At 28.4% G+C, this 16,545-nt stretch overlaps 1 protein-coding gene across 2 annotated transcripts in view; it reads right to left on the bottom strand.

Moving 5' to 3' along the window:
* LOC107438034 (cell adhesion molecule Dscam1) overlaps nt 1–16,545 on the bottom strand; it is a 104,240-nt gene that overhangs the window by 84,566 nt on the left and 3,129 nt on the right. The window contains exon 1 of one of the 2 annotated variants that reach the window (XM_016050192.3): nt 4,325–5,327. The exons of the other annotated variant lie outside the window; for it this stretch is intronic. Coding sequence (XP_015905678.1) covers nt 4,325–4,376 — 52 coding nt within the window. The 5' untranslated portion in view covers nt 4,377–5,327. Of the gene's footprint in view, nt 1–4,324; nt 5,328–16,545 lie in introns of those variants that run through there. 2 annotated transcript variants of the gene reach the window in all.

Here is a 16,545-nt window from a genome sequence, read left to right on the forward strand (position 1 = left end):
GTCATTTTTCTCAAAATGTCTTTTTTGACAAATTTACAAATTTCAAACTGTTCCAGCGTAATGAATTTTCATTCTATTGACCTGAGAATTTAATGCTATATATTTATGAATATTATTAACATTTTGTTGGAAAAGTTTTTTGAATTAAGTGGATAGTATTTTTTTTATACATGATATTTTATAGAGGTATCATGATTATTTCCTAAAAATGTAGGTTTTTTAATGTTTTTTTAATGTTATTTGTTTCTATAATAAAAAATAAAAAAATTACTTCCAACAATTTTTTCAATATTATCTAATATGTAATATTTTAAAAGAATTTTGTCATTTTGACAAAATTTCAGACGCGAGGAGTAATATAAAAAAGCATAAAAAATTGAAAAATTTAAATTTTTTAATTTCTTAAATTTCGAAATATTTTTTTGAAATTTTGTATAAAAGCTGTTTTTAGCAATATAAATGTATCCTGAAAATTTCAAGCAAATCCCTTTATAATTTCAAAAAAAAAATTTGAAAGCCCTTTGTCGCCTTATGCTGATATTTTCCTCTGAACTAAAAAGTGCCTAATATATCTCTTAAAGTTAGGTTTGATAACTTTTATGTCTGTCATCTATGATGAATTATAAATTTTCTGATTAAACAGAATCTTCGACAAAACGGACAGCAATGTGAACGACAACAAAAAATACTTCGTAAATTTTTTCTTTCAAAAAATTTTTAATTTGCAATGATAATAAGCAACGCAAAATACTAAAAACAAGCAAATATTGCAATTGTCTCAGGAGTGTAAACTTTCTCTAAGAATTACTAACTTTCGGAAGCATTGTCCTCAGTTCCTCTTTACGTCGAGAGGAAAAGAATTCTTTTTAAGTCCTTTAATTGTTCTAAATAATACATTATTATGTGTCAGTTTAAAACACGGGTATCCTTCTGCGCCAGAGTGTCAATATTTTACTTACAACTTTCTCCACACTGGTTCTTTCAAAAAATAAGAAGTCTGCTTGGATATGCTTACTTAATGCCCAGGTTTCGCTGCCTTAGAGAATTACTGTGTAGATTAATGTTTTACACTTACTGATTTTAAATGTATTACTAATTAGACGTGATCTTAGTTGGTTTCTCAAAGTGAGGTGACATATTAACGTTAAAAATGACATAAGAGTAACACATTGGAGGACAAATGCTACTGGGAGATCTCGTTGGAAAAAAAGACAAACTGAGACTGTTTTGACCAATGACATGAAGTAGTAGAGATATAGTATTAAATTGCCGTAAAAAGCTTCCACTAGATTGATAGTTCTCAGTCAGAAAAAGTTACTTATTATAAGGAACTGATTTTATAATCAAAGAATTATCAGTAATGATTGACAAGGATGTAACAGAAATTTACGAATCACTCTTTGCTCTAAACTGTGCTGAGAAAAACCTTATGGGAACATGGAGGGCTTTGTGACTCGACAAATTTAACGTACATCAGTCACCATTTACTACACTGGGAGTCCTCGACCGACGGGTATCGAACCCATGTCCTCTTGGACATGGGCCCAGTGCCCTACCAACCAGGCCTTCCCTTCGTTTATTAAAAAAAATGAGCTGAGGCTGCACTGCAGTTATTAGTTTGATACAAGGTATTTGCTCGATTTTTACTGTCGGTAATATACGCGTGCAAGCAATTTTAAAATAATGATAACCAAACGGTCGCATGTGGTTTCTTCTCATTGATTTACTGACGCTATGCAGACAGAATCAATGATCGGCATTTGTGAACCTTTTTAAAAGCTCAGAAATGCTATCATACTTGAACTTCTTGGTAAATTTCCAAACTTCTCGCAAGTAAAAAAATTTCTGCGAAAACCAAAATGCAGACCAAAAAGACCAAACCAACCAGAAAAAATCAAATGCAAAAGCCAAAATGAAACCAAAATACATCTCTGCAAAAAAAAAAAACAGTTTCATTTTTAAATGTGGCCTCACTCAACTACAACACTTTATATGAATTCAACAATGCACTAAGAGGACATTAATTTCAAATGGATGGTGAATGCAAAGTGTGCAAGCACAACTAATCTAAAAAGAAACCAATGGTTCATGTCGAAAATGATTTTGCATGGCTAGTGACGCGCAAAGCGTATAAGAATTTTGAAAGAGTTAAGATCAGATTGAAAACTCAATTTTATGACAGTCTTTTGCAAATGCTAGTGTTTTGTATAATGAAAATGTTCTAAAATGTTCCATAGCCAGATGATTCCATTCATTATGTTATTAAATTAATCTTATTGCTTAGTTAAAATTAAAAATCATTTGCTACATGTTCTGGTAAAAATAGATGAAAAATATATTCTTTGAGTCAAATATTGCAGAAATTATGCAAAGGTGCACTTATTTTTTTTTCAAAATGCAGTTATAAACTTATTTCCATTCAGCAGAATAGGCTTATTGAGGCATTTAGCAATTTAAGCGAGAAGTATGTTTTACATTTTTATATTTTGATCTTGTAAGATTGATGTCCTATATGGTACGGGACAAGTGTTGCGTGCATTGGTGCGGGATTTCACTTGCATTCGGGGATCGGAATTGCATTCCCCTATTTATTAAATTTTATTCAATGTCTTGTAAAATTGCATGAATGTTATATGCCATTTATTAAATGTCTTGTCTGAAAGACATAAAAAAATATTTAATTTCAAAATCCCGCTTTTTTGCATGGATAACACAGCACGCTTTTATGAAACAAAAAATGGCAGCTATTATTGACAAATTAAACTGAATGAGAAATAATGAAAAGTGAATAAAAATTTAAAATAACAACATTTAGATTCATTTCCCTAAGCTAAAGCGAACAACTAAATAATCATTTATTTATTACTGACAGAAAATTATCATTGTTATTTCATCTTGCAATGCAATAAGCGTCTTTTTTCATGTTCACAATCCTTTAAATCTAAGTTATCACAGCATTTTTTAAAATTTAAGTGGTTGGGTAAAAAATGAGTACCGTCATGAGCTACTTTGTGCAGCGGGGGCTACTTTGTGCATATTCGAATTTGGCATTTTTCAAGTGCTGCTATTCAGTATTGTGTTTATTTCACGCTAAAAATGTGTGGAATTTCAAGATAGAAGTCTCTTCTATTACTACAAACATTTTTCCGAATTTTAAAACAATCTCAGAGTGTGTTTCGTTCATCCAATGTCAACAACTTTCCGAGGACGGCGGATGTCGAAAATTGTGCGTGGAAACTTTAGCTGTGAAATGCAAAGACGTTGATAAAACAATTGTCGTAAGTGCAAATTTTTTTTTTATATTAATAAACAATTGGATCATGTTAGCGTTAAAAAAATTTGAAAATTAATAACAAATAAACGGGAAATGAAAAAAAAAATGCACTTTGGGACTACTTTGTGCAAAGTTTCATTCGTTTTTTTTTTCGACAGAAAAATGGTCAGACGTTATAAAAAAATACCTGGAACGAGAAACTACCGTGATTACACTTTAGAAAAGCTGCAACAATGTTTGCAAGCAGTTGCTGGTGGTATGTCGATTGCAGAAGCTTCTCGGAAGTACAAAATCCACAGAAATACTATCTCTAATAAAATTCACAAGAAACACGTGAAACGTGCTGGTAAACTATTATTTTTCTTCTACAAAGATTTTTCTAATGAATTAATCAAACGATTTAACACATAAAAATATATTTTATAGGACATCAGGTGATTTTGACAGAAACTGAAGAGCAAGTTCTGTCATGTTCATTCAAGCATGTTATGTTCAAATTTATCAATATTATAAATGTTAATGAATATGTAATAATTATTATTTTTGAAATTTCATCCATTTCAATGTTCAAAAATGTATATGGTTTCCTTTTGTTTAAACTCAAATGTTTTGAAATAAACATTCTTTTTAAGAAAAAATTCTTTATAAAAAATGGTTTTTTAACGCTGAAAATTATTTTCAAACTAATATCTTTACATATCTTGATGTTTTTGTTATTAAAAATGTCAACAATTAACTTTTTTAACAATTTTATATCAATATTTTACTAAAAACATGATTATTAAACTGAATTCCTATCGCTGCACAAAGTAGCCCCACTTGGGGGCTACTTTGTGCAAGGTATGTTTTGACTTATTATTTGTAAATATTACATACAAATAATGCCAATATTGATCAAATTCACTCGTCTGAGTCCAGTTATGAATATAATATCGATAAATTAACATAGTTTTTGTACATGTCAAAGTTCAAAAACTGCGAAATCCTGCACAAAGTATCCCCGAATGACGGTACTAAATTTAAAAGAAAAGCGACTGGTAAATTACTTACCAACAACAATAAGAAAATAAATCCGAATCAGAGTATTCCAATTCAGTGTCATGATTTTATCAATCAAAAATCATTAGAAGTTCCACCTGTTCATTAGACTCTTAAAGATTCTCCAACCACATTCAATAGCAACAAATTTTGCGATAAAGCTTCGGAAAATTATAGTTTATGGTCTTGATCATTTCATTGTCTTTGATATAATCTCCTCCTTAAATTTTTTTCACTCTTTTTATATTTTGGCAGTTATATCGAACGAAAAATGTAGTTATTTTTAATTGCTATTGATCTTGTCTTGCTATTACACTTGTTGAATACTCTCCATTTGAAGAAACATTCCATTATCTATTATGTTTTAACCATTTTTTTTACGTTCATTGTTTTATTCTTTTTAATACAATTATTTGATATGATAGAGAAAAAATATTCATTAGGATATATGCATAAATTTTGATGTATCTTGATGTGGTGTTTTAATAACTTTAATAAAATTGATAAATGTAATTATTCTATTATTTTATTTAAAAGAAGTAAATATCTGCTTTACTGTATAATTAATAAACTGCAAATTTTATAGTATGTTTATAAATATTTTAACGCCTTTCGTCAACATAATTATGTTTTCTATAAACATAATATATAATTTCTGAATTGTCAACTTTTGTTAATTTCGCTATCATTTGTGCGATGTATATGCCAGGAGCTTTGGATGATTAATAAAGTTTTCATATGATTTTCTGTTGTGCTTGAAACATAAACGTCTCATGCAGAATCTCGTGAGAGCAATTTACCATTCCTATTCCATTATATTTCAATCACCATCAGATTCAATTTTCTTTCTAAAAAATCGGTGCACTGATCAGAAAAATTAAAAGCTGTAATCCATATTTAATGACCGTCTTAGATTATAAGCCGTAAGCAGCATATGACAGAAAACGTGGGGCAATCATTTTTCTGGAAAATGCAAACAAATCATCCGATTCGCGCAACAGACTCTAGATCAACTGATGCAACTTCGAAATTCTCACTCCGTTCAATACAGAAAGGAATAGTTCGGTGGCGTTATTCGAAACAACTGCGCATGCACTTCCACATGGAATTGAAAGAGACAGGTGGGAAACGAGGTTTGGAACAAATCTTCTTGTAGAGAAGTTTCTGAATTCGATGGGAACTGGTAGGATTATAATTCTCTGGGTTTGAGGAAATAAAAGTGAAATGACATTATCGGTTAAGAGTTTTATGAGAATAGGGTTATATAGTTTAGTTCAATTTGTGTATGTTTGGTTATGTCACGGAAGTTTCATTCTCATAATTCAAAGTTTAATGCCAGTAAATAAAAGTTTCTGTGGTCTCATTTTTTCCAATTTTTTTAGCCATATTGAAAAATATTTAAAGCCCCCGAAAGGAAGATAAAATTTCAATATTTTGTGGTTAAAATGAAAACTTTAAATTCTTTAAAACATAAGTGTGAAACAAATTTTAGTTTTACAGCTTAAAAGTTTTACAGAATGAAAAAGTTATTTTTTATTCTCATTTACTACTTTATTTATCTACTTTATTCATTTTGATGCGAAATGTAATATTTACATTTGACTGCCCAAATCTAACCTGAAGATTACGTTAAAAGTGGAAAATATGCATATTAAATAATGAAAATTGACTTCGGGAGACTTAGCAGTTACATTTCTTATTAAAAAAAATTTTAAGCTGATATTTAATTATTAATTGTTGGTTCATTAATAATCACTAAGGTATTTATACATTCCTTGCCAATGTGATCCTTGCTACTTAGGACAAACTAGACATGCTTTAAAATTTAGACTTAAGGGACACGTTAAATATGCTAGCTATTAATAATTCAAGAAATCATAAATTGCAGCACATTGTTGGAATATGTGGTATGAATTGAATTTTGATAATGCTATAATTGTTTCTATATCAGTCACATCAGCTCATCTTGATGGAAAATTGTTTCACCCTGATTTGCCTCCCTCGGCCACTGTGGTTTCTGAGATCTTTTTTTCCTCCCTCGACTGCTGTGGATTGCCTAGTTTTGTTTATCATTTTTATTTTTTAATTTTTCATTGACTGCTTAATGCTTTATATTTCTAATCCCTCTTGTTTCTTCTCTTTCAGATTTTGCATGCTTTGAAAATGGGCACATAGTTTTAAGTGCTTGAAATATGACCACTGTTATTGCTAATTTGTATACTTTTGAAGCGAATGAAGTCTTTAATCAAGAAATTATCTATGGTATTTATTTTAAATCTTTACACGCTTGATTTTTTTTAAAGTTTTCTGAAGCTATAAAAATTATTAATTTTAAAACCAAAAATTTGATATTTAAGTAGAAAACATTTCAATGAATAAAATGAAACAAAATATGCTAGAAAAAGGAAACAAAAGATATTACTGTTGCACTGAATAAATAAATAAATTCATTTCATAAAGTTCCCTGTTAGTTGAAATAGAAGAAATTGAATTCCTTTTCAGTCTCAAAGGAACCCTTAGCTAGTTAGAATAATTTTCAATTGTCATATTCAATGAAAAGCAATTAAACAGCTTTCATTCATTTCATTAAAGTAGTTACTTCGATTTAATAGATATCTATAAGAGAATTCTAATTATCGACTTGTATAATCCGCACATTGTAAATTCTCATAGATTTCAACGCGATCGCAGATTTCTTTTCCTTTTTTATAGTGTAATTGAACACTTATATAAATAAACTTTTATCTATGAACTATTTTCTGAAGTACTAGCCTTTTTCAATAATAATTTTAAGATTTAGAATCGTGTATTGTAAAAAAACAGGAGATTATGTAATTATAAATTCAGATAGCACAAGTAATTGTAGATTTAATTTTTTACATTTTAAATAACTAAATTTAATTTATTTCAATAATTAAATTTAATTGATAAATTTAATTAACCATAAAATTTAATTGAGAAATTTAATTAACCACAAAATTTAATTGATTTCAATAATTAAATTTAATTGATAAATTTAATTAGTCATAAAATTTAATAGATTTTTTATTTTATCATTTTTTAGCAGGACTCCAAGAATTTTTCCGCTGAGAGTTAGACGTTAACGCTGGTTAAAAAAAATATATGTATAAAAAATGGCAATTTACTTGTTATTGACATTGATTTAATATTACTGATTTACTTTTTTAATGTGATAATTCTTACAATTTATCAATTCAAATGAATTTAGCATTTATTTTTTTAAAATCATCTAATTTCCTCTTATTTTATTTAATTAGATGATAGATATTTTTATAGTGAATGCTAAATAGTTTTATTTTGAATGTAAACACATCAAAATATGTCAGTTTATTTGCAATGGATGATGATTTACTCACGTAAATATGGTAATTAATAAATAAATTTAAGCTGTAACAGCAGTTAATTTTTTGTTTGAATAAGATAATTGGTGATTTTTTTATTAATTGTTAGAACAGTTTTAACTTTATTTTAAAATTTTTTTTTTTATTTGTTTATTTATTTATTTTCTAAAATTTACAAACTGCTTGTAATTAATATTGGTTTAACTTTATTGATTTATATTGTTTAATGTGCACAACTACTATTGTTTAATGTGCAACTATTTTTTAAACGTATTGACTACCACCTATTTTCGAGAAGTAGATTTATTTCCAGCATGCTTTTTTTACTTCAGCATTAACTTTAACACTGTAAGTTTAGTTAACTTCAAGACTCTTTTTTTAAAGAGATTTCATCTGCTCTTATTTTTCAAATATTTCACAAAAATGATGTTTCTATAACAGCCCAAGCTTAAAAAATAGGAAAACACGTTTTCTTTTCAATTACATGTCGATAACTCACGGTAGAGGGTGGGTAATATAAAAAAAATGATCGAAAAAATACTCGCAACCAATAACATAAACACCGCACCAATTGGTGAAGCCATTCAAAAGATATAAAGAAAATTTAATCTGAAACAATGGATTTCAACAACGGAATTTCATGTTTTTGATATTGCTCCCGAAGCACATGATGTCGGTGAATGATGTTGTTTACAAACTGAAAAATAAAAGTTTGTAAACCGTAGAAAAAAAAACAGGATCTAAATCTGAACACTTATATATTTTTAGTTTTAGCATCGGCGATTTTTGTTATTCGTCTTGCTCTATAAATTGTCCTCCGACTTCGCAGATAATCACTATTGCATTTATTTTCTACATAGATATTGTAATAGTAATTATTTTCAGAATCTTCAATCAAACTTTTTTTTTGCATTTTAAAGCGAATTTTGAAATAAATTGATATGAAAATAAATGTCTACATATAATGCATTGAAATAACAGATAAAAATTCCGATTTGAAAAGTTTCACATAATTTTTGAATCAAAAGGGTTTTAATTACACTTCTGAGCCAAGTCTGCGGGTTCGATCCCCAGCCCAGACACCGGATTTTCGGAATGCAGAAAATCCTCAGCGGCCATGTCGTATGGCTCTCCTTATTGGCTCTTAGCATTACCGGCAAAATTAAAATTCCTAGTGCACTTTAGCATCCAAATAAAGTCTCGGTGCTGCCATCTATTGTGGCAGAAACTAGACGTCCAAATTAACATGACCAACGGTATCTCACCCATATTAGTGGGTCCTGAAAGAGTGGATACCACCTCTGGAGAACGCACTAAGTCTACTCACCGACAAGACCAATTGTGCAGGTCATTAGAAATAAAAAAAATAGAAAAATAGTTGATGAATTGTGTAAGTGTAAATTAAAATCTAAATAAAGTATATCAAGACAAAAATAGTAGAACCAGGCCGGGATAGTCTGGTTGGTAGGTGAAGTAGGTGTACAGGTGATTGTGAGTTCGATCGCCATTGGCCGAACACTTTCTGTGTAGTAACTGATGACTGCTGCACGTGAAATCTGTCGGGTCATAAAATCCTCCAAGTTCCCATAACGAATAAATGTCTCTGGGAGTATTGAATTGGAGATTGATCGTTCTCTGCTCCAGGTCAAAATTACGATCTGTGGAGGGATAAATATATGTATGACTGCCTATAAAAGGGATGTGACGTGTACGTGGCGGAAGTTGCATTCTCCAGAAGTTGTATTGCGCCACTGAAATGCTTTGTACCCTCTGCTTTTGAATCACTTGGTTTTACCAGCCAAGATTGCTGGTATAGGCAAGTGACTTTGGAAGCAAACTAAAAACACAGTAGAATTTTCCTGCTCATACTTTTACTGTGCGGAAAAAAAAAACCTGTCAAATGAGAATTTTCTCCCATTTAATGATTTTTAATTTTAGTATTAGAAAATGAAAGTAATTACATTGCTACCTGGATTTTATATCAGAAAACACCTCAAGTATTAAATATAAAACCCTACATCTAATTATCTTAACAACCTCTGAAGCAAGAATCTTCTTATCACAAAACACATTTAACTGAAAATATTTCCATGCATGCATGTTTGAAAAATATTTTAAATTAAGTTCCTTAGCTGCTCATTATATTTTATCCTCGAGTTCAATAAAAGTCTATTATATTACAACATCCCTTATTTTGCATATTCCGATAGGTTGCGAAACAGTTTATTATGCACTTCAAAATTGAAGTTTATTCTTCTGTAGAATTAATGACTTCATTATAATATTTTTACTTAGGCATTACTTGAAGTATATTTAATACTTTTACACCCAAAGAGAAATATTGAGTTCATTTTTGAAATCATATTAATGTGTAAGATAAAAATATAATTTAGACGTTATTCCCAATTTTTTGAATGGTGAAAATACAAAAGAGAAAAAAAATTATAAAAACGTTTATTATAGTTAACCCTTTGACGCAGATGGAACACAGTTGATTTTTTCATGTATATTTTTTTTGACGTTATAATTACCAGCTAAAAGGCATTTAGATTCTTTTAAATTATATAATAAAACCAATCTAATAGTTACTAAAAATATTTTTTTTTTCTTTTTCCAATGGCAGGCACTGAATTTGAATCCTTGCCTATACTATGCCAGAATTGTTGCTCATTTCGCGTTAGCCAGTGGGCACCTGTGAACCAAAGTCACGGAGGCGAGCAACATTGCCCACGCCACAGTGCCACAAACCCGTTTATAGGGTGGGCCACATTCACACATCATACACACACACACAACAGAGGACAGCACAAAGAGAGAGAGAAACATCCAGCCTATGGCTTCGCAGTCGGGAACGCTAACCGCTCGGCCACCTGGCCGGCAGTTACTAAAAATATTTCTTAAATTCATGGCATTATATCTGTACTAAAATATGAAATTCAACAAAAAGAAGTTTGAAATTCTTTTTTCACTTATATTCAAAAATTTATCAATAATTGATTGTGTAAATTAAAAAAAAATCCTATTATGTATAACTGTTAGAGAAAAAATTGCAAATAAGTGCAAATTTGAAAAATTATTGTACTGCAAGCCGTATTTGGAAGATTTTTTTTGACGCATAAAAAGACACGGGTGTTTCAATCTTTGTTTAATACCCATAAATTATTAAAATGTTAAATATAATATTTTTTACTAATTTTGATCTAAGTTAATAAACAAATCGGAAAAAAGTGTGAAAAATATGTCTAATAAAAATTCTGGGTCTAAGGTTTATGTGAGACGTTTTTATTTAAAAACTATTATGAAAGCAACTTCTCTTTTTCGACGTAATAAAAGCATTTAGTTATTATTAAATAATGTTTAAGAATAGTTTATCTTTTATTTTGATATGGAATAATTTTAGAAATTTAGACCCTAAAATGTTTAATAGCAATTTTAGAATTTCAGAGGCGAAAAGGCTTTAATTCTGCAAAAAAAAAAAAAAAAAATATTTACTATTGGANAAAAAAAAAAAAAAAAAAAAAAAAAAAAAAAACGTTTTAAAATTGCATTGTTAGAAATTTTTAGAAAAAAATTTAAATCACAATTTTTTAATTATTATTTCACCATATTCAAAAACAAAACAGTGAGAATAAATAAAATGGTATTCAAATTGTTTACTGTGAGAGTTATTAACTTCTTTCACCCAGTACTCATAAACAACCAGAATTTTAGCGCACCAACCAGACCCTCTTAATGAAGACACTTAGTTCCTGACACATGGGTACATATTATAATCTGAGGGCTTACCTTGTCGAGTTAAATTTCTTCTTTATGATTTTGAAACCATGCTTGTTGCAAATAAGTTAAAAGATCACCTAGTTTTTTATTCATGGTTTTATAACCATACTAATTGTAAACGGTTTTAAAACTGTAAAAGTAAAAAATTTTCTTTTCCTTTAACTTAACGGCTAACTGACTATAAAGACTGCTGACGGTCATTTTATCGTAATTTTAGAATGAAAATTGTAACAGTGTATTTGAACCAAACAAAAAAGCAAAGTTTTAAAAATATTATTTTTAAAGGATGGCTGTAAATGCTCGATAAGAAAATTTTAAATACTTAAAAACTATGATTGTTTATTGAAAATTACACTGCAGATAAAAAATAGTGAAAATTTAAACATAAAATTCCTCTATTCTCTATCCGATATGACATCCTTTGTTCAACCCGTAGACCAGAAAACAATAAAGAATTTAAAGCATTTTCTACCTTTGAAAATGCGTCTTTAAACTAGCATCAATTTGTTGGATGTTACAGTAGAATCCTTAGCAAAGCATGGAAATAAGTCATTTGCAGTACAACTACTTTTCCTGTAGAGTAAAATTTTTCTTTGCAGATTTCCTTGAACTTTAAGATTATGAATTAGATCCGTTTTTATCTGAGTGATGCAGGAAGTTTTAATTTGTATCGATATTGAAAAGTATGTTTAGATCGGCAATGAGATCAAAGTTAGCGGTCAAACAATCGAAACAGGAGCGCGAACAAAAAGCGGTGTATTTTCAATGCTGAGGATCAAAAAAATTCAAGAAGAGAACAAAAAATAATCCAAAATTTGTCCCTTCTGACACTTTAGAAATGATGAATTAAAGAAGGTTCGTGGAGTTGCAGAAACTTTAAATCAGTTTATTTCATTCATTATAGTGACAGATTTTATTAATGTATAGTTCAACTATAACAAACTGTTATTACAAAAAATTTTAAGTGAATTCATATAGAACCTATTCCTATGAACTTGTATATAAATTTTGGGTTAATATAATCCCAACTTCTAAGGAAATTTAATATAAATACTTCATATAATAATACAATGTAATGTAATATAATATAATATAATATAATATAATATAATATAACATAATATAACATAACATAACATAACATAACATAACATAACATAACATAACATAACATAACATAACATAACATAACATAACATAACATAACATAACATAACATAACNGTCACCATCACGCAAATTAATTTTAGTCAGTGCATGAAATGCCGGTATTCTCCAGAATATCTATTCGTCTTTAAGGAAAATTTAAAATATGAAAATTAGTATATATTATATTATATTATATTATATTATATTATATTACATTACATTACATTACATTACATTACATTATATTATATTATATTATATTATATTATATTATATTACTTTATGTTACATTACATTATAATATACCATCTCAACTTATGATAATGTATTTGTGAACAAAATGAAAGCACATTTATTGATCCAAATGTTAAGAATTTTTTTCTTCTTCTAAAAATACATAATTTAAAGTTTTGTAACCTCATTTCATAAGTGTTATAGCACTTTTGGAATAGTTCCACGACAAGATTATCCCGTATAATTTTTATTTTTAAGGTAAAGATAATTTCAAATTGAAAACAAAACTTTATTTTATTTCCATAAATATTTCATAAAAAAGCCACTACACTTTTCATGACTTATTACAATTCAAAAAATAAAGAAAGAAAGAAAAGGGAAAAAAAAGAAAGTTCAAAGGCAATAATTTCTGCCCCCAAAACAACTTGGTTTCCAAATATTGAAGAAAAAATAATTACGTTTCGAAATAAAATGCAGCAAGAGAAGTAAATTATAAAGAAATGCGGTATTTGTGAGAGGGCGACAGGAAACTTTCTTCCTCAGAACTCTGACTGAGAGGATAAATAATAAAATAAAAAGAACCTTGTAAAGGTTGAAAGTGATAAATAAGTCAGGATTGAAAAGTCTATTTACTTTAAAAGGGAATACTGAATCCTACCTGAATCATAGAATCTGATAAAAGGAGAGAAAAAAAACTAAATATATATAAATTCTATATATTTCCTTTAAAAGCATTTCTTTCGCTTTCTTTTTGAAAAAAAAAATGAAATACATAGAAATATAATTAGTTTGGATATTTATTTGAAAAATTTAGTAAGTGAGAATTACTCTTGACTTTATGTAAATGATATAATAAGGCTTAATTATTATAAAAGGAAAAACTCTTGGTAACGCGTTTGTTAACGAAATATGTAAAATTTAAGAGCAGATTAAAAATTAAAGGGACATAGTTAACTGATAACTAATGACTATTTTATGAAACTTGTTTTACTCTTTAAAAAATCTCACAAACCTTATTAAAACTCTTACAATCATTGATTTCCATATTTGGTTGAAAAAAACACAATTTTTAAACTAAGCAAATTTAATAGTAGAGTTACAAAGAGAATATGATTTAAATTAGAGTTTAAAATTTTTATAGATATATCGCAGCAAATATAAATATATTTCGGTATAAAATATCCATAAATCAAAAACAATTACAAAAATTTAAAAAAAAACACTGAAAAATTCAGAAAACAAATTAATTTTAAAATCAACAAAATAATAACCTATAAATTTCAAATAATGGTAAGAAATGTATAACACAGACAAGTAGTATACATTTTTGAGTGAACAATCTACAGAACGGAGTTACTTTGAAGAATCTCATAGCCATGACATTTTTTCCGATATTGGCTATTAATGTTAACACTGTTTTTAAGTCAAATTGTCCATTGTATCGCTTGTTCAGGCTGTTCAAAATTTTTTTCATTGTAAGGCAAGTTTTAACAAAAATTAACTGCTTAAACTAAAAACTATTAGATATTGTATTCTAAAATTATGCTGAAATAACCAGCAGCATAAACGTATGCAAAGTATACGGTTTCTTAACCATTTACAACTAGAATGGTTTCAAAACTATAAAAAAAGATATTTAACTGGATATTGGAGATAGTTCAGCAGCTTTATTGTGCTGCCATCTATGCATGGAAGAGAGTTCCGTCTACAAATTGTTCAGGGTTACAAATCGGGAAGTTCAGGACGCTAGGAACTCCTCATGTGTTGAAGGAAACGGGGGAAATACAGTGGTGTCAACGATGGGACCTGAACCCCCGTTCAGCCGGTCATGATACATTGACAGATTAGCCTCTTGGCTATAATATGTGCCCAACTGAAAGCTTCATTAAGTGGGCCTAGTTGGTGGAAGGCGTACTAATATTTGAGAGTTTACTACAATTGTTGTTTGCTTAGAGTTATTGCGATTAAATTCTGGTTGCTTAGCTGCATAAAGTGAAAACAGTTTATAAACGGTTTTTCTCACAGTTAACAGAGTTAACAGTTTGAATACCTTCTTTTTTATGGTTATTTGACTGCTTTGCTTGAATGTGGTAAAATAAAAATTTAAAAAAAATTTTATTTAACCAATTTTCACATGAAATTTTTAACAGTGTACATATGATACGAAGCGCATGCAATGCGTGCCTGTAAAGATCAAACACCTTTAAATGCTTCTGCTGAAATTATCTCATTTTTATAAATTAGAACATACTATTTATGTCTCTGAGGCTGAATCTGAAATACTTAAAGTAATTTTTGTGGATGGTATTTTAAATTACGGAAGGAAATTAAAGTCAGGAAGGAAAACGTATTTTCTTTGAACAAACATTTAGTTTCTAATCCTCAATTTTATTTCTGATCCTTAATATGGTTTCTTAACCTTCAAAATAAGAGGGATAATTAGAAAATTTTCAGTAGATTATGCAAGAGGCGGGTCAAAAATTTCCCACATTAATATTAATTTACGTTTTTGCGTATATCGCCTACCTCGGAAAAATTACACAAGAACTCAGTTTCACAGAACTCTAAAGTTATTAAAGTAATAGCTTTTTTTTCGCACTGTACCTCAACAGTTTTGTCAAAAGTTAAATATCTTACACCTCTCACAAGCTGGAATTTAAAATTGAAACTTTTATGAAATTAAGCATTTTACTCTTCAATTAACATCATCCCATGGATTCAGATTTTGAATTATTTCCCTCAAAGGAAAATTGCTTTTTAAAACAAATGTTTTCAAACACCATTTCTTGATATTAGCTATCGATTTCATTCAGCGATGTTCCTCTTTAGTATCATTTTCTTAAATGTATATTTTTATGCGGAAATATATTCTTCGGAGAATCATTAAGAAATGAGAGTAATCTTTTGGGGTACTTTTTATGATCTAGTTACTTAAATGCGTCATTAATTTATTTTTACTAACTTCTCAAGTTTATTCCTTTGGAGTATATAGAGTCATGTAAAGACAACAAAAGTAGTTGATGTTTTGTGAATAGGTGCTTCGTAATTACTTTGGAATTTACGGTACTATATGAATACAAACGTGGTCTATTATGAGTTTGATTGTAAATGTAAATATTCGCTCGAAAAATTAAAAATAAAAGAACAAAACAAAACTAAACAACTAGTTTTACTAGTTTTAAAAACGAATTCAAATAAGTTACCAAGAAAATAATTTAGAAATAATTATTAAAATCGTTTTTAAATATATAGTTTAGGTTTGTTAACATTTGTTTTAGATTCTTAGACGACGTATAGCTAAAGCATTCCAGTCTATCTTTTAAAATCGAAAATCATTTTACAAATATTTTAACTATGATGACAGACTGATTTTGTTTTTTTATTTCCTTAATTTTTTTAAAAATAAATTAATGCAATATAATTTTTAGATTTTGGTTACTTGTTTACTTTATTAGTTTATTGTAATTACATTTATTACCAATACTATTATTGGATTGTATGCTTTTGTATTTCAGACTATGTTACTATAAGTTTTTATCTTCACTAAGGGATCAGTATCTTCTTAATGAAGTAGCTAGAGACGCGAAGAATTAATAGATGGGTATATCAGTAAACTAAATATTCATTAAATGAATAAATATTTAAAAAAATAATTTTATTAGTACAGAAATAAATAAATAAAATTATAAATGCATTATATGTTTTTGCATCA

Source organism: Parasteatoda tepidariorum, chromosome 8 (assembly GCF_043381705.1).
Source record: "Parasteatoda tepidariorum isolate YZ-2023 chromosome 8, CAS_Ptep_4.0, whole genome shotgun sequence".
In the NCBI taxonomy this organism is placed as follows: domain Eukaryota; kingdom Metazoa; phylum Arthropoda; class Arachnida; order Araneae; family Theridiidae; genus Parasteatoda; species Parasteatoda tepidariorum.